At 45.6% G+C, this 19,512-nt stretch overlaps 1 protein-coding gene across 5 annotated transcripts in view; it reads left to right on the forward strand.

The window, feature by feature from the left end:
• The window catches only part of EHBP1L1 (EH domain binding protein 1 like 1), a 55,549-nt gene that overhangs the window by 21,750 nt on the left and 14,287 nt on the right, over nt 1–19,512 (forward strand). For 4 of the 5 annotated variants that reach the window (XM_029611363.1, XM_029611364.1, XM_029611367.1 and 1 more), the window contains 2 exons: nt 16,997–17,110; nt 18,096–18,627. In XM_029611363.1, the coding sequence (XP_029467223.1) occupies nt 16,997–17,110; nt 18,096–18,627 (646 nt within the window). The remainder of the gene's footprint in view (nt 1–16,996; nt 17,111–18,095; nt 18,628–19,512) is intronic. The other variant, XM_029611368.1, reaches the window with a different exon arrangement.

Genomic DNA, 19,512 nt, shown 5'->3' on the forward strand with positions numbered 1-19,512 from the left:
GGGACTTTGCACCTGTCACCAGTTTCAAAGGAAAAGGATGCACCTGCTGTTGCTTTGAGCTCTGCTGCAAAATCCACAGGAGAAAAAGTACTTGCCATCCTTTTCCCCCGATGCAGGCGCATTGAAAATTGCTCCCAAAATAGATACCAAACAAAGAAAAAAAAAATATAACAGCATCAGTAAAATAAAATTACAGAGTACAGAAAAGCCAATATTATTTATTTTAAAATCATTTATATTCTGCTAATCCATACAGATCTTATCAGAGCACAATCAGGCCGATGCAATACACTGCACACAGCTTGCCACATGGTTGGACGTGTGTTTAGGACGCGCTAGAATAACTCTCGATGCAATAATGCGATTAGCGCGTCCAAAACGCGCGTCCAAACCAGCGCATAGCTAATAGCGGTCATCACTATTCGCTATTACCCTCAATGCAAAAAAATCACCTTGTGCCCGATATGCACTTTTTAACATGCAAAACATAATACCAACCTCTGAGCTGGCGTTAAGTCTTCATGCACTCCAAGCTGCCACCAAAAAAGCCAAAAATCATTTTTTGGTGGCAGCTTGGAGCTGCCACTAAGTAGGAAGGACCACAGGAAGCATCAGGAAAAAAAAATCTTGACAGAGGTCAGGGTAGGAAAATGGACGCTCAATTTACAAGTGTGCATTTTCCTAACTTGGATAGATATATCTAACTTATCCGGCTAAATCTAGCCACTTAATGTTAGCTGGCTAGAATTTAGCTAGATAAAGGCTGAATATAGCCGGGTAAGGCATTTAGACGGATAACTAATACTTTATCCGTCTAAATGGCTTTTGAATATGAACCTCGATATTTTTAAAGGCTAGGCCCAGTGGGAACTCAGCAACATGTGGTGCCACAGCTCAGAGAACAGGAAGAAAACAGAGACGATTAAAAATCTGGAAGCCAAACATAAGCTTAAACTGCTCAAATAAAACCTATAGACAAGTGGAGGATGGTCAACATGAACTCCATGCTCAAGAAGTGCAGAACCTAGAAAAAGCACTTAAATGTATGCGATTAAAGTACTATAAGCACTACCCCTGGGAGAATTCTGCACACAAAAATGTAAAATTCTGCAAAACTCTGCATACATTATATTGGTCAAAATAACACAATATACATCACAGTCATTAAGTAATTAATTTAAAATGTAATACAGAAAAATTCTTATATAAAGATGCAGAATTTTAAAAATGTACTTACTTACTTGCAGTAATTTCTAACCTGCCCAATTACCAGACATTTGTTCTGGGCGGCTTACAATTTTACATACACATTAAAAAGCCAAAACAAGATATAAAAAAACAGCAACAACAATTCATCAAAAAGCTTTACAAAATAAATGAGCCTACATTTGCTTTCGAGAAACCTTATAGTCCTGTAAAAGTCGAATCTCTACAGGGAGACTTTTCCATGAGGACAGCACTATACAAGAGAAGGCCCTGTTCCTAGTTTCCAGTAATCTAATTTTAGAAACTCCAGGAGCAGATAACAACTGAGCTCCCTCAGAATGCAGCGTTTGGGCAGGAAGGTACCAGGAAACTGTGCCTTCAAATACTTTTGCTGTTCCCCATAGATCACGCAGTGAGCCAGAGATAATACTTTAAATTTAATTATTTGGCTAAATGGAAGCCAATGCAAGTACTTTAGTATTGGGACAATGTGGTCCCTTAGCGAGGTTCCCGTAAGCAAACGGGCGGCCGCATTCAGGACTAATTGCAATGCCCTCAAATGGCATTTCGGCAAGCCAAAATAAAGGGCGTTGCTATTGCAACAAACAAATGCCTGAACCACAATCCTAAAATCACCCTGTAGCATATGGACTGACCATGGCATCTGGAACAGCCAAGGAAGACAACAAGACTTGGCTATTCTAGTCAGGAGCAAAGATTTATTTACATAAGTCAAGATAAACAGCAAAACAAAAGTAGCTCACCTCGCATTAAATATCAAAGCAGTTCATACGTATTTAGTATGGGCATACCATGGGCTCGCAGCAGCTTCCCATGGCCTTCCTAACCCTTCTGTGCCCTGATCCTTTATCCTGTTTGGAAGAGATCTGCCCAGAACCCAGAATCCTTTGCAGCCCTGCGCCTGCACCTTAAGGCCGACCGAGGTAGATGGCTCTAGTCTATATTTTAAGGTCGTTTGAGGGAATCTTTTGTATACTCCCTCACATACCCTCCGCTTCAGCTCACCTTTACTCGGGTGAGTGCCTGCCTGTGTCAGGAACACCTCTCTTGACAGAAAGTCAGCAGTGACGTTCTCCTTCTCAGGCCTGTGCTGAATTTTGTAACTGAAGGGCTGCAGAGCCAGGAACCCCCTCATCACCCTGGAGTTGGTCTCTTTGTTCTGGTTTATCCATATGAGCAATTGGTGGTTCGTCACCAGGATATAATGCTGTCCCAGGATGTAATATCGTAAGGCTTTGAGGGCCCATTTTACTGCTAAGACCTCTTTCTCTACTGTAGAGTACTTTTTTCTTCTGTGGCAAGAGCTTCTGGCTTACATAGGTCACCGGATGCACTTGGCCATCCTTCATTTGGCTGTGGACCACCCCCAGTCCTACTTCTGAGGCATCCATCTGAATGATGAAAGGTTCCATGAAGTCTGGACTTATTAGGACCGGATTGGAGCAGATTGCTTCCTTCAGCTCCTGGAAGCTTTCTCTGTCTCGGCCAACCATTGGACTTTTTCCAGTGATTTCTTCAGTAAGAGTTTTGTAAGTGGCCCTGCCTTCTTGGACTAGCTAGGCATAAACCTTCTATAGTAGCCTGTCAGGCCTAGGAATGCCCTTACCTTCCCTTTGGTTTGTGGGACCAATACCTTAGTAATTGCCTCAATCTTCCTGGACTGCTGGGTGGCCTTGACCCTTCTCCAAAGTATAGTGCAGGTTTTGGACTTCTTGTCCTCCAAATAAGCACTTCTTTGGGTTTGCTGTCAGCCCCGCCTTCCTCAGAGTGGTTAGTGCAGCTTGAAGTTGGCTCAGGTATGTCCTCCAATTTGGGCTGTAGGCCACTATGTTGTCCAGGTATGCAGCAGCATAGCCCTGGTGCGGGCAGAGCATGAGTTGACCAAGCGCTGGAATGGGGGGGGGGGGCGCCATGGATGCCATAAGAGAGGACCATAAACTGGAAGAGCCCCACTGGTGTTCAGATGGCCATCTTCTCCTTCACCATTGGTGTGAGGGGTACTTTCCAGTATCCTTTGGTGAGATCCAGGTTGAGATGAACTAAGCCGATCCCAGGTGCTCGATCAGCTCATTGGCCCTAGGCACTGGGTATGCGTCCAGTTTGGAGACTCCGTTGACTTTTTTAAAGTCTATACAAAATCTTATACTCCCATCCAGCTTCGGTACAAGGGCTATGGGCGAAGACCAGTCGCTAGTAGATTTTTATTTATTTATTTAGACTCTTTTATATACCGAAGTATAGCGGGCTGCCTTCACTCTGGTTTACAGTTATAACAACTTATTACAGATAACGTATAGTGATTCTTCTATGACTCCGATCTGAAGCATCTCTTTTAGCACCTGATGTCTGGGATTCGGTATGGTCATTGACGTATGACCACCCCAGGCGGGGTAATGATATCATGCTGGACCAAGTGAGTACGTCCCGGCAAACCTGAGAAGATTTCTGTATTCCGCTCAAGCAACTGCTTTAAGTCAATCTTCTCAAGTTTGCCGGGACGTACTCACTTGGTCCAGCTGCATGACTGTACTTATCCTGTCGTCATTGTTTCCATGATTTAGGTGTTTTAGATACCTTAGGAAACAAGTCCATGACCTCTATGGGGAAGATTTAGGAGAGTGGCAACTCCTCAGTAGGGGGGATGGGTGTCCCCATCATAAGCTGGTCCAAAGACTGTTAAAGTTCAGATGGTCCCGCCCAATCAGGATGGGATGGGGAACCATGGAAGGACTCCCACTTCTATTTTGTCTTGGCTGAGGGGTGTCTTTTAACTGCACTTCGCAACTTGGATATTGTATGTGGTCGCCATGTATGCAGTTCAACATCACCACATTATCATAGTTAATTTGCATCTGTTTCACCAATTCACGTTGAATGAGGATCTTCACGCTCCTCGAATCGACCAGAGCCTGTGTTGGAATATCATCTATTTCTATTGAATGTACGAAGGAGTCAGCCTCTTGAATGAGAATATCCGCAAAATGACAACGATATGAGGTTACAGCATTGATGTCCATAGCTTTTTCTTCACAGTGTGGATGGTCCACAAGTGAAACATGGAGGACTCCCCAAGTTAGGCCCTGGGGTTGTGACTGCGTTTGAGCCAGCTCTTCTGGCAGCCGGAGATTCTAACTCTTAGGATCTCGTCGGCCTCTACATCTGTCCCATAACTTCTCAGGGGAATGCAGTGTCTCCAGCATAGAGTGAGCCTGGTGGTATCCCTCGGCTATTTCTAAGGCCTTCTCCAATGTTAGGTTCGGCTGTTGGTAGACCCACTGCTGCATGGGCCATCCAAGGACATCTAGGTATTGCTCCAAGAGAATAGTCTTGGTGAATTCCTCACCAGTCTTCATCTCTGGGCAGAGCCACTTCCAGGTGACATCGCTAACTCTATGGAAAAGGTTTCTTGGATTCTTCCCAGGCTGTAGGAAGCCGGACTGGAAGCATTGTTGATAGCCCTCTGGGTTGAGCCCAGTTCTCTGGAGAATGGTAGTCTTCATTTTCTGTTATGTGACTGTCGTCGGGGTTCGCAGCCTGGAAAGCAGCTTGATAAGCTCCAATTAGTAAGTTACCTAAATAGGCTGTTCAGCTGACCTCTGGCCAGCTGGTCAGTCTAGCTGTCCACTCAAAATTCTTCAAGAAGATGTCGGGTTCCTCTCCAGGAGTCATCTTTAGTAAGTTCGAGGCCAAAGGAGGTGGTTTTGTCACCACCATTTGTACTGCTAGTGCCACTTGAGTCAATATGGTGTACTGTTGAGCCACTTGCTCCCTTAATGCATGTTGTTGGTCAATCTGGCCCTACAAAGCATTTTGTAGTTGTTGCCTGGTAGCCAGAACCTGTATGACTTGCTCCACGTTTGCCTGCATCCTGAAAGGGGGGGTGGGGTACTAAGCAAACACCTCTCCCAGGAAAGGAGAGAAAGAAAGAAAAAAAAAATTCTGCTGGCCTATCCAACCCTGCCTCACTTCTTGAACCCTCTCTATACCAGACAGGCTACCCCCTTAGCCAGTTTTTAGTGCCATGAGGCAAGAAGCAAGGGTGGCCCCAGGATACAGGAGAAAAGAAAAGGTCTCTGTTTTTTTTTGGGGGGGGGGGTTTGTATTATCGCTATGGATTGAAGCCTGTAGTCCCCTCTTTAGGCCACCCGATCCTGCTACCACCGTATGTAGCGATTGAACTAATCATAGCATCTGGAACAGACAAGAAGACAGCAAGATTTGGCTGTTCTGGTCAGGAAGAAGAATTTATTTACAGAAGTCAAAATAAAACAGCAAAACAAAAGTAGCTCTTCTCACATTAAACAGCAAAGCAGTTCAGACGTATTCAGTACGGGCGTACCATGGGCTCACAGCAGCTCACCGGGGTCTTCCTAAACCTTCTGTGCTCTGATCTTTTATACTATTAGGAAGGGATCCTCCCGGGACCCAGAATCCTTTGTGCGACTGAGCCTTATTGTGGATCGGGGCAGATGGCTCTAGCCTGTTTTTAAGGTGATTTGAGGGAATTTTTTGAATACTCCCTTACATACCCCTATCTAGAATATATTTCAAATGTCACAATTTGCGAAGCTTGAAGAAAGCACCATACTACTGCTCGCAACTGTTCCCAGAGAGAAAAGTCTGTTCCTTCCAACCTTTCTCCCTGCTCCCCTGGCCAGGCCCCTGTCACTTTGCCCTCTCAGACCCCACCTCCTCCATCCTCCATTATATCTCCCTTCCCTCTCTAGGCTCAACCTCTTCCACTATCTCCACTCCTAGAATTTGACCCCTCTCTCAATACTGCTCCTCACACAGACTCCCTCTGTCCCTCTCTCACACACACAATCCCTCACACTGGCTCCCTCTCTCTTGTGCACCTACACCTCCCCCCCTCATACAGGCTCCTTCTCTCTCACACACACACTCCCTTACACAGATTCCCTTTTTCTCTTGCACACACACCTTCACACAGGCTCCCTCTCTTGCAAATATGCACACTCTTTCACAAATTCGCACATACACAATCCCTTTTTCACACACATTAGCTCCCAATCTAGCTCCTCAAAATCTCCTAACATAAGCTCCCTCTCTCTGGCACACACATACCCACACACCCTCACACAAACTCTCTCTCTCACACACACTCATACCCACCCTTGCACATAGGATCCCTCTCTCTCTCTCTCTCATTCACACACACACACCCACCCACACACACACACACACACCCCTTATACTGGTTCCCTATTTCTCTTGCAAACACACCTTCACAGGCTCCCTTTCTCACAAACAGGCACCCTCAGTCTCTCTCTCTCTCTCTCACACAAACACACACACACAATCCCTTTTTCACACACACCAGCTCCCAATCTCTCATACATATACATACTCTCTTACAATCTCTTAACATAGGCTCCCTCTCTCTCTCTCTCTGGCACACAAACCCACATACCCTCACACAGGTTCTCTCTCACACACATATACTCATACCCACCCTTGCTTCCTCTCTCACACATATACACACACCCCAATACACAGTCTCACTCTCTCTCTCTCACACATATACCTCTACACACAGATTCTCTCTCACTCACTTTCCATCTTTGCCAGAGTGGGATGGACTCTGCTCGCAGTAATCCAGGTTCCATTCTTCACACTGGGGTCTACTCCATCTTCACTGTGAGAAAGATGGGTTCCACTCACAACATGCTGTGCATCTCTCCAAATTCTGCACAAAAATAGAAATTCTGTGCAGGAGCATAGAATTCCCCTTGGAGTAATACAGGGATAAAGCTGGTACACTATTAGCTAGAGTGGTAAAGAAAAAGCAATGCAAGATTCACATTGTGTCACTTAAGGATCATCAGGGGGATAGTAAGTAAGATCTGGGACAAACAGAAAATATGTTTACTTGGTATTTTGTTACGTTATATTCCACCCTTGCTAAAATAGACCCAGAGGCTATTCGCAATTTCTTAGGCCAATTGCATTTGCCTACTGTTTCAGAGGCCTGCCGGGAAAAACCAGCTGTACCCATTTCCTTGGAGGAGATTCAAACAGCTATTCAGGCGCTGCTGACTGAGAAGTACCTGAGGCTGGGTGAATACCATGTTGACTTTTTAAAGAAGTTTTTACGGCCACACCGCTGAATATCCCCGGCTATCTTAAAGTTAGCCAGATAAGTATATCCAGCCAACTTTAGGACAGTCCTATGGCATGAGCAGAGTCTGCATAATTTAATGCAGCTAACTCTGCTCTTCCTGTAAATATCTCCTGCCTGCCCCTGGAACGTTCCTGATGTATGTAGCTAAATTCTAGCCCCATAGGTCATTATGTAGCTAGAATTTAGCCGCATACAGCTTTGAATATAGCCACTTAGACGGATAACTTTTCAGTTATCCATCTAAATGGCTTTTGAATATCGACTTCCTTATTTATGAAGATGATAAAGACCCAGCTGATTGTGGGTCCTTTTGCCCCATCTCTCTTTTGAACTCGGATTTAAAAATCTTGGCCAAAGTTTTGCAGCTCCACCTGGAATCAATATTACCTTTGTTGGTGTACAGTGACGAAACGGGGTTTGTGAAAGGGCAGGTCTCCACCTCTAATATTAGGCGGCTGTTTAACATTGCCCATTTATCCAGGAGATTGGGCCATACTGGTTTAATAGTATTGCTAGATGCAGAGAAGGCCTTCGATCATCTTTCCTGGCCTTTTCTATTTGCGGTTATGCACAATGTGGGTCTTCCAGATAGTTTTTGGAATGGGTGAAGGCAATGTATGCTACACCGCGTGCATGGATACTGATTAATGCGGTGTTATCATCCATTTTCCTGATAGCATGTGGGAATGATGAATAAAACGGAAAATGTCATAATGCCTCTGTATCGCTCCATGGTGAGACCGCACCTTGAATACTGTGTACAATTCTGGTCGCTGCATCTCAAAAAAGATATAATTGTGATGGAGAAGGTACAGAGAAGGGCGACCAAAATGATAAAGGGAATGGAACAGCTCCCCTATGAGGAAAGACTAAAGAGGTTAGGACTTTTCAGCTTGGAGAAGAGACTGCTGAGGGGGGATATGATAGAGGTGTTTAAAATCATGAGAGGTCTAGAACGGGTAGATGTGAATCGTTTTTTTACTCTTTCGGATAATAGAAAGACTAGGGGGCACTCCATGAAGTTAGCATGTGGCACATTTAAAACTAATCGGAGAAAGTTCTTTTTTACACAACGCACAATTAAACTCTGGAATTTGTTGCCAGAGAATGTGGTTAGTGCAGTTAGTATAGCTGTGTTTAAAAAAGGATTGGATAAGTTCTTGGACGAGAAGTCCATTACCTGCTATTAATTAAGTTGACCTAGATAATAACCACCGCTATTACTAGCAACGGTAACATGGAATAGACTTAGTTTTTGGGTACTTGCCAGGTTCTTATGGCTTGGATTGGCCACTGTTGGAAACAGGATGCTGGGCTTGATGGACCCTTGGTCTGACCCAGTATGGCATGTTCTTATGGACAAAATAAGGCTGTCCTCTGTCCCCCATATTGTTTGATTTGGCAATAGACCCCTTGATGGTTCTGATCAGGCAGACTCCTGCAATTAAATCTTTGACGTTTGAGAAGTGTGAGCACACTGTATACATATGTGGTGACATTGGCCAGAGGTGAGGCAATTCTGGTCTAAGGTTCTGCAGGAAATAGCAAACATATAGACCTTCCAATTTATATTGCACCCTTGACAGGTTTGTTGGGGCACTTGGTAAGGCTCGCTGATTCCTTGTAAACACGGACTTTTGGGCATTTACTATTGGCTGCCCACTTCACAACTGCCATATTTTGGAAAAGGAACTTTTGCATGGAATGTTGGCACCGAGTATGCTCTATTGCAGACATTGAAGGGTTGCATTATTCTCTGAAGCATGAACAGTTCAAATATAATAAAATCTGGGGGCTTATCAATACCTCCAAAGACTTGAGCTATTTATAGGAAAATTAGTTCTTATCTGCTAATTTTTGTTCCTGAAGTACCACAGATCAGTCCAGGCAAGTGGATTTTGCATCCCTACCAGCAGATGGAGGCAGAGAACCAAAGACTTTGAGGCACTGCTACATAACCTAGCATGCCACCTGCAGTCTCTCAGTATTGACCTGTACTCAAGCCAGATTAGAGATCAACCACCCCAACTATTGTGAAAATAATGGGAAAATACTTAACCCAAACAATAGAAAACCCCTGAACATAGCATAACCATTAACAGTCCAAGGAGAACAAAGCAATCAGGCCATTTTCTGAAGGCTCTGAATATGTATAACCTGACAGTTCTTCCCAGAAAGTGTGACATAAGATGGACTTGCCACAACGGTCTTGAGTAAAAAAATACACAGGGATGGGTTTCTGGACTGATCTGTGGCACTTCAGAAATGAAAATTAGCAGATAAGAATCAATGTTTTTTCCTGTTCATACCCCAGATTAGTTCAGACAAGTGGGATGTACCAAAGCAACCCTACACTGGGCGGGTCAGTGAAAGACCCCCATGCAACACACTTTTGCCAAAGGACACTTCACCCAGAGTCTGAACATCCAACTGGTAATGGTAAGAAAAAGTGTGTAAAGACGACCACGTCGCCGCTCTACAAATCTCCTGCAGCGAAACCAACTGACAGATCAAGAAGCCACCTGTGTCCTAGTAAAGTGTGCACGCAATCCATCTGGAATTCTCCTTCCTTTGCAAATGTAGGCTGAGACAATTGCTTCCTTCATCCAACATGCTATTGTGCCCTTGGAGGCCGTGCAACCCTTTTTTTTGCACCTTCAAATAACATAAACAAATGATCCGATCGCTGAAAACTGTTGGTGACTTTTAAATAATGCAACAGCACCCGACAAACATCCAAGAGATGGAGCTTCCTGGACTCAGACAATTCAGCTGACCAGTGCAGGAAAGCAGGAAGCTCTACAGTCTGATTTAGATGGAAGGGAAAAAAAACACCTTAGGAAGGAATGAAGGAACAGTATGCAATGACACTCCCTCGTCCAAGATTCTCATAAAAGACTCCCTACAGGATAAATCCTGCAGTTCCGAAATTCTTCAAGCTAAACAAATCGCCACTAGAAATCGCCTTCAGAGTGAGGGCCTTCATGGAGGCCTTCCTCAACGGCTCAAATGGAGGTCCACAAAGCACTTGCAAGACTAAGTTCAAACTCCACTCTGGACACAAACTTTGGACTGGTGGATGCAGATGCGTGACCCCCTTCAGAAACCTCACTCCATCTGGACGCAAGGCCAGCAACCTCCCTCGGAGCTTGCCTCTGAGACAAACCAAGGTTGCCACCTGAACTCACAGGGAATTGTAAACCAAGCTCTTGGAAAGGCCATGTTGCAGAAAGGCTAACACCTGTGGAATATCCACCCGCAACGGGTCAAGACCTTCCTTCACACACCAGTTGTCAAACTCTCTCCACACCCAGACATAATGCCATAGACGTGGCTGGCCTCCTAGCCTGAAGCATTGTGGGAATCGCTGGTTCCGAGTAATCTTTCAATCGTAAATGTCTCCTTTCAAAAGCCAAACCGCGAGACAGAAGTGATCTGCCCGATCCGAGAAAATAGGACCTTGTCTTAAAAGTCTCCTGTAGATGAGCCAGCCTCAGGAGCCCATCCACTGCGAGCTGAACCAGATCCACGAACCACTGATGACGTGGCTACTCCAGTGTGACCAGCACCACTCAAGCCGGATGTCTCTTCATGCGTCGTAACACCCCGCCTTTTAGAGGCTATGGAGGGCACATATACAGAAGAATCCCTGCGGACCATGGAAGAACCAGAGTATCTATGCCCTCGGCGCCGACCTCCTGCCTGCGACTGAAGAAACTTGTCGCTTTGGCTTTGCTTCTGGACACCATCAAATCCAGACCAGGACTACCCCAATGGGATCAGATAAGATTGAAGACTTCTACCGACAGCTCCCATTCTCCCGGGTCCAACTGTTGTCAGCTGAGATAGTCCGCCTGCACATTATCCACTCCTGACACATGAGAAGCGGCTATTTCCTTCAAATGTAGCTCTGCCCAGACAAAAAGTTCCTGAGCCTCCTGGGCCACTGCGCAACTTTTCGTTCCCCCCTGCCAATTGATATATTCCACTGTAGTGGCATTGTACGAAAACACTCTGACCATCTGACCCTGGATCAGCGGAAGGAACTCCACCAATGATCTGCACACTGCCCTCGTCTCCAACCGGTTGATCGACCATGCTGCTTCTGCTAGCAACCACAGACCTTGTGCTGACAGCCCCCAACAGACTCTACCTAACCCTTGAGGCTAATTTATGCATACAATGTTTAAATACACTATCTGTATAAATTTTATTGATATCACAAAATATGAAATATCTAGAAGATCCTATCTAGACAAATTAAAACTATCTAATCACACGACGCATTCACTCACACATTCATACTCTTTAAAAACAATTAACACCTGTAAACATAGTGACAATCCATACATTTATCAATACATACACTTATCAATGTATACAAATATTCATTATCCCCCAATATTCTTCACTACTTTATCACTGTTTCATCACAATCAATATCAGCTCCCGATTACTCGGTCAACCCAAAATTCTTAACCAAATTTCTCACATAGGACTTCTCTTTTAATTTCCCTTACGAAGAATGATCAAGTTTCTCCCAGTCCAAGTAGGACTTCTCTTTTAATTTCCTGTATGTAGAACGATCAAATTCTTTCCGGTCCACAGATGACCACAGATGCCCTTGAGGCTGGCATCTGTGGTCTCCACCACCCAGCTCTGGATCTCCAGATCCATCCCCTTTTCCAAATTTGGACGAAACAACCACCATGAGAGACTGAACCTGGAGATCCCCAGTAATGGCAACTGTCGATGAAACTCCTCTAACAGATTCCCCACAGCGCTCCCCACAGCGGACACATTTGAGCGAATGCCCAAGGCACCAAATCCAAGGTAGATATCATCGACCCCAGCACCTGAAGATAATCCCTAGCCCTGGAGACCAGCATCCTCAGAAATCATCCCACCTGAGCTTGCAACTACTGAATTCTCTTGAAGGTGAGAAAATCTTTCCTGACCTGGGTATTGAATCTTGCCCCCAGGTACTCCAGCATTTGGGTGGGGCACAGGTGACTCTTTGCTCAATTGACTACCCAGCCCAAGGATTATAACAGATCCAGAACCCTCACAACCAACTGTCGACATTCTTCTTCCGATATTCCTTGAATTAACCAGTCACCTACACTAGGTAAAGATGAAGCAGGATCCCCTCCCTGCAGAAAGCCGCCGCCACCACCACCACCATCACCTTTGTGAACATGCACGGCGCCATTGCCCGACCAAATGGGAGGGCCCGAAACTGGAATGCTCCGCTCTGATGGGAATGTGGAGATAGACTTCCTTCAAGTCTAGATATGCCAGGAATTCTCCTTGATGAACTGCAGCTATAACCATCCACAACATCTTCATCCAGAAATGGGGAACCCAAAGAGATGCATTCACCTTCTGCAAATCGAGAATGGGATGAAAGGACCCCTTTTTCTTTGGGACAACAAAATTAATTGAGTACCAACCATAGCCTTGCTCCACCATCAGCACCGGGACTGTCATACCCAGGTCCAGAAGATGCCCCGACCATAGCTTGAATAGCTTGTTGCTTTTCTCCTGCCTCATAGCGAGATATCATGAAAGCATCCCTGATGGGGCAAAAAAATTCCAACACGTAACCGTCTCTTAACTACCTCTAGGACCCATTGATCTTAGATAATTCTGGCTCACTCCTTGTAAAATAGCAATAGATGTCCCCCAACTGCTACATTGAGAGAACGGACCCCGCTGGCCTCATTGAGAGGTCTTACCAGCCCTGGCCCCCTGGCCAGAGCTCTCTCTTGGATTCCTACAGGCCCCTTGAAAAGACTGCTGTTATCCAGAACCCTGTCTCTAACCCACCACTGGCACAGATCCCTTCAGGGAACGAAAACGACATCCTTCCCAAAAACAGGAACAAAGCAGAAAATCTTTAGAGCCGTCTTCCTATCCTCCAGTAGCTTATGACCCTTTGACTCTCCCAGCACCTTGATTAATTGCTCAAAGTCCTCCCCAAACAACAATTTTCCCTTGAAGAGAAGATTTCAGAGTTGTGACTTGGACCACAAAGCAGCTGATCAATTTCGCAACCATAACAAATGATGTGCTGAGACCACCGCGACCATAATGCTGGCCGAAGTCCGGATCAAGTCATAAGGAGCATCCGCCACGAAAGCAATCCTGGCCTCTATCTGGGCTGCCTGCCTATCAGCCCCAGTTGTGGCTGAAGACTTCTCCTGAGCCTTCTGGACCTAGCGCAGACATACCCTCTGCATGAGGCTACTACAGATCTCAACTCGTTGACTCAAAGCTGAGACCTCGAACATTCACTTCAGATGAATCTCCAGCTTTCGATCCTTCATGTCCTTTAAGGTTGATGATCCCGCCAGCAGATAGTAGTCTTTTTGGTGACTGCCGACACCAAAGCATCCACCTTGGGCAACTCCAACAGCTGAAGAGCTTCCTCAATTAGAGGATACAACTTCACTGTAGCCCAGTCCACATTCAGGCCCGCCTCCGAGAGATCCCACTCCCGGCTTACCAGTTTCTTGACTTTCAGGAGCGGAAAGGCCATAGGAGGACCCCAGAGACCATCCAAGACCGGGTCCACTCCCTCATTGTCTGACTCCTACTGGACCAGTTTAATACCCAGCTCCTGCAGGACATAGGGAATAAGTGGCTTCAGTTCCTCCTTACAGAACAGTCAAACCACACAGGGATCATTTCCTTCAGATATTGGAACCTCCTTCAGATCCGCCATGTCCTTATCTACCCCCGATTGGGGTCTGCTGGGTCCCTAGTATATACCCCAGGAGCGACCCTAGGATCATTATTTGGGTCATCCAGGTCCGAGTCCCCTGAACCACCAGGATCTTCCAGATGATCCAGGCCCAGAAGAAGGTCTCCTGAACCCCTGGTCGAGGAGGTCCTTGGCGCCTTCACAGTGGGTCGAGCCTGATGGCCCAAAAATTGCTTAGCCCCCCCAATCTTCCTGGTCAGGAATGCTTTGTGCATAAGGAGAACAAAATCTGTGGAAAAACCCATGTCCTCCTCTTCATCTGACCCAGGGTTAGCCTGATCCTCCCCCACCCCCAACTCCTGTGCTGATGTAAACACTGGCGACAACGGGGGAGGGGAATCTCCGTGCTGGCTTAAGCTCTCCTTCTGGCCGACGCTTTCCCCCTGACTGCAAGACCCTCCAGATCTCCTGCCGAGTCAGACACTGGACCCTGGGATTGCATGGCCCTGTGCCCGGGCTTGGTGTCCCCCCCCCCCCCCCCCCCCCCCCGAGGAACCTTCCCCACCTGAGGCACAATTGTGGAATAATGCCGCTGAATTAAGCTGCCCCCAGAGCTGCCCACATGACAGCCACCGTTTCCCGTGATGCAACTCTGTCGGCGGCGCCATTTTAAGCACACGCAGTCGGGTCTGCAACACCCTCCACGGTTGCGGCGCGCGTGAAAGCAAGGGAAATTGGCTGCCCAGCCCAGCCCCTGAGTCCCTGAGCTGTTCACTGAGAGTCGCGGTCTCCATGACGCTCCTTACCCAGCTCTGGCCTGCCCTGCCCTGCCCTGCTGCTCCTTTTTTCTTAAACTCCTAAAGAGACAGGAGCAGGCCAGCCAAAAACAAACAAACAGGCAGAAAAACCCCTAAGGATACTTTCCTGCTGTTGGTCACTCATCTGAGAAGAAACCTTCAGGGAAGCAGAAGGAATCAAGACCCCTGTTGGTCAGACCCGTGCAACCGCTGCGGGTCAAGCTGTCCAGGGATCTCCAACCTCCTGCTTGCCTGGCTCCACCTGAGGGATGGCCCACGAAAGAAACTAACACCTCAGAGAGCGTCTCCTCTTCTCTAACCTCTTTTTTTTTTTTTTTTTAAGACAGAGAAATACCAAGGGACTGCAGGTGGCATTCTCAGTTATGTAGCAGTGCCTCAAAATCTTTGGTTCTCTGCCTCCATCTGCTGGATGCAAAACTTCACTTGTCTGGGGTACTAACAGGAATGGTTTTTGTATGCTCTTTACGATGTTATGAGAAATGTTTTTTTTGTTAGAAGCATGGTATTGAAGTACTGTCTTGTAATCCTGTACGTCTGTTGCCTCTGAAACAGTGATATTGGATATGTTGGCTCAGTTATATGTTATATACTGTGAATGCATACTAATGAAGAAAATTCAAGAAATATAGAGAATTAAAAAAAACCCACCACCACATTATGTGTATAGAAGGACATTGGGGAAGTTCTCCTGTGGCTTTCTAATCAATTATGGGTTACATTCTCTAAACTTAAGGGATGGTAGTTATCTCATTGCTCTGACAAAAGGCTACTGGCAACTGCCTAAGCCTGCACCTCCTTTATAGCCAATGGTGAGATCCCAAGGGAAAAAAAAGGAGGTGTGGTCTCTGTCTCCGGCAGCTGTGGAATGAGATATCCCATTGAGCCAGACACATCTAGCAGGACTCAGAAAAGGAAATGAACAGGTACAGAGGAAATGAACAGAGGAAGTGCATTTCTATTTCTGTTCCTCCAGTGTAGCACTGCAGGCAGAGTCTCGTTTCTCTGCATGTTTCTACTTCTAATTTGGGTTCCTTATTCTGTATTTGCTGAGGCTGTCTGTGTTCTGCATGTCTGACTGAGCTGAGGGTTTCTGCTGGCATGTAGTTTGTGTGTAGAGATCTATAGCACTTGGCTTGTTCTGTTTTTCTAATAGGAGATGTATTACATAAGAACTTAAGATTTGCCATACTGGGTCAGACCAAAGGTCCACTAAGCCCAGTATCCTGTTTCCAACAGTGGCCAATCCAAGTCACAAGTACCTGGCAGGATCCCAAAAGGACAATAGAGTCCATGCTGCTTATCCAAAGGATAAGCAGTGGATTTCTCCAAGTCTATCTTAATAATGATTTATGGAGTTTTCTTCCAGAATCTTGTCTAAACCTTTTTAAAACCCAACTACACTAACAGTTTTCACCACATGCTCTGACAATGAATTCCAAAGTTTAATTGGTGTTCTAGGGCCTGGTGTAATATTTGTAGTGCTGTGTTTTCATGGGTAAGGTTGTTGCAGTTCGAGTCCTTGGAATTAGGGCTGTTTTAGTATGACATGTCTGCTGCATAGGTGTTAGGTACATTTTTTACAGGGTTTTGTATTATTTCATAAAATCTGGCAATGTTGTTGTTACAGAGGTGACACCAGAATTTGAATATTCTTTTTTGCATGATGAACAGTACAGGAAAAGTCCTATTTTGCTGTGCACCATTGTTGGGAGAGTTTCTGTGGATGCAACATGCTTGTTACAGAACTGGAGGTGCAGGCTTTCTCTTGGGTTCTGTCCCATTCTGTATAGTTTTGGGTTAATGATTCATTGACAGCAGTCTTCACTCCTATTAAGAGGACTGGTTCAAATCCATTATCAGATAATTTTAATGTTAGTTTTACTGGAGGCTTTATTGCATCTAGGGCTCTTAGAAATTGTTTGATAATTGTCTTTATATCTTTGTCAGTCTTTCACTCTCTCTCCCTCTTCCTTACTCTCTCTCTTTCTGTCTTGCTCTTCCCCTCCGCCTGTCTACCCTCTCATTTCTTGTTTGATGAGGCCGATCTGTTAACATGATCCATGCTCTGTTAGTGCTGGTAATACTTTTCCTTGTGTTCTGCAGATGCAGGGAGGGAGCTGAACACACTGATAGAGGAGGAGGACGAGGATTCCAAGGCCTCTGGGAGAGGCAAGGCAATTGCCAGGACTGCAGCTAGGGGAACTGTCCCGGTCACAGGTGAGGGGCTGAGAAAACAAAGTGCAAATGGCTTTGTGCCACCAGGCTGATTCTGCCTCAAGTTTGTTTCCGCTGATGGCCCTAAGAGAAGCAGATGTAAAAGTCCGTGAATACGAGGTGGGTAATGCCAGGACAGGCTCGGCCCATCCATGCTGAAACCGAGTAACCTACTGACCTTAAGGAGCACCTGAGGGACAGGGAGAGAGGTGAAGGTGATACAGTAGTGGGGGAATGAATGGGGAGGGGTAAGAAGAGAGGAGGAGTGAGTGTGGGTTAAATGGAGGGAGCAGAAGAGGGGATGAAAGTTTTCCTGCCTTCTCTGCTGATGCCTAACGTGTTCCTCTGTCAACTTTGCTGTGTGTACAGGTTAGCACCCTCTCATGCAAATACCATTCTAATGATGGCATTAGCTATTACCCCCTAGTGCAGAGAGATGTGCTGGCTTAACTGGTGTTTTCTTAATGCTGAAAATGTAACCCCAAGTTAGAGGTGATGTAAAATTTCTAGGGCTAATGTTACTCTATGGGCCGAAGTTGCTGTCAGAACTTGTAGTTGGGATTTTATGTCCAGAAAACATGGTTTACATGCACAAATCATATTTTTATATGCACTAAGCATTTTATATGTACATTTTCAGGTTTGAGTACATTGTTATCATGCTATTATCTTACTGTATTAGGAGTTAAAACATTTTTAGCGTGTGCAATAAACCATTGTGCGCTGAACTTTAGCGCACAGTTTTAACGCTCAGCTTATTACATCGGCCTCTCTCTCTGCAGTTCCTTCACGCTCTGTAAAGAAAGCAGGATGGCAAGCCCCCCCAGAATTGGGATGAAAGGGAATGACTTTAGTGAAGATGGAGAGGGTAATGAGATGGTCATTCACAGAAATTTGTGGCCCCCTGGGTTTGATATGGAGGTTGTTTGCTCGCCGTGCCCTCTTTGTCAGACCCAAGTAGCTGAACTGCAGTTTGTCTTCCCTGCAGCTGGAACAAGGAAGGATATTAGGAAGTCGGGAGAAGTTGATCCTGGAGGGAAGGAGCCAAGCCATGCTGTGTGGGCTCAACCATCATTGCTCAAGCCTTCCAGTGTGGCTCCAGAGCTCGCGGCACCAACAGAGCCTAGAAACGATGCTAGTGATTTGTGCAGGCAACCAACAGACCCCAAACTGCCAGCTGAGGCCCTCTTGAAAACCAAAGTAAGTTTGCCTTTAGCTGCAAGGGTTAAGCTTGAAGAGCTAGCAGCTGGGAAACCTGAAAGCCCAGGGCTGACTCCCGGGGTTGCCCAGGGCACTAACGCAGCTGAAGAATCCAGGATGTTAAGGAAGGTGACAGCAACGCAGCCTCAAGTGTCCCAGGAGCAGCTGAAGGAGGAGCAGTTTACTGGGGCCGCAGACAGCTTGGTGATCTCAGTCAAAATGGAGAAGCCAGACACTGGGTGGAGAGATGGAAGGCCAGCAGTGGAGCATCACGAGCCAGCCGAGCGGCAGCGTGCAGTGGGGACAGAAGCCGAAGGGAGGTGAGTGAAGTGCTCAGACTAGGCAGTAAGCTAATGAGTAGAACCTCCCAGGAAAGGAAGATCCAAGTGATCACAAAATGTGGCTGTGTTTGTGTGAGGGAGGGGGAGGGGGAGGGTGGAGGAGTAAAAACGCTGGGGTCCATAAAATATAGAGGAACGATGGCCACAGCTTATTGTCTACAGAGCCAAGAAGGGATGAGGGAAAACATTAGGGGTCCACAACTCTTAGTGGTAGATATTCAAACTTATTCAGAACAGGAAGTTAGCCGGATAGGACTTATCCAGCTGACTTGCAAGGGATATTCAGCAGCAATATCCCTGTAAGAGTCGCTAGTTAGCCGAATAAGTCTTATCTGGCTAATTTTAAACTTGCTGTTCAGCAGGTCTGACTTATCCAGGTAATTTGACCAGATAAGTCTGAATATCAGCACTTATCTGGCTATGTTAACCGGATAAGTGGCCCCTCCCTAATCTACTATGGTACCAGTCGACGAGAGAATTTATTAGATTCCCTTATTATACATACAATACATCATACTGGGAATCATAAAAACCTAAACCCACTGATTATATCCCACAATGTATACTCAATGTATTTTTTTATTTTTTACACACACAGTTCATATATTTTATACAATATTGTTTATTATAGCATTTTCTCCCTTTATAGACAAAATATAAGTATTAATTACAAAGATATTGTCAAAACTTTGTTACATATCTAAATCACCATCACAAAATTTATTACATACATATTATCCAACATTAACAGTACATACCAATCTTAACTAGAGTGGATATGTCAATATAATCAACTTATTACAATATTTCACACATACAAAGAATGGACATGTAATCCCAATAAACACACACATCACAATCGCC

This window comes from Rhinatrema bivittatum, chromosome 8 (genome assembly GCF_901001135.1).
Source record: "Rhinatrema bivittatum chromosome 8, aRhiBiv1.1, whole genome shotgun sequence".
Lineage (NCBI taxonomy): Eukaryota > Metazoa > Chordata > Amphibia > Gymnophiona > Rhinatrematidae > Rhinatrema > Rhinatrema bivittatum.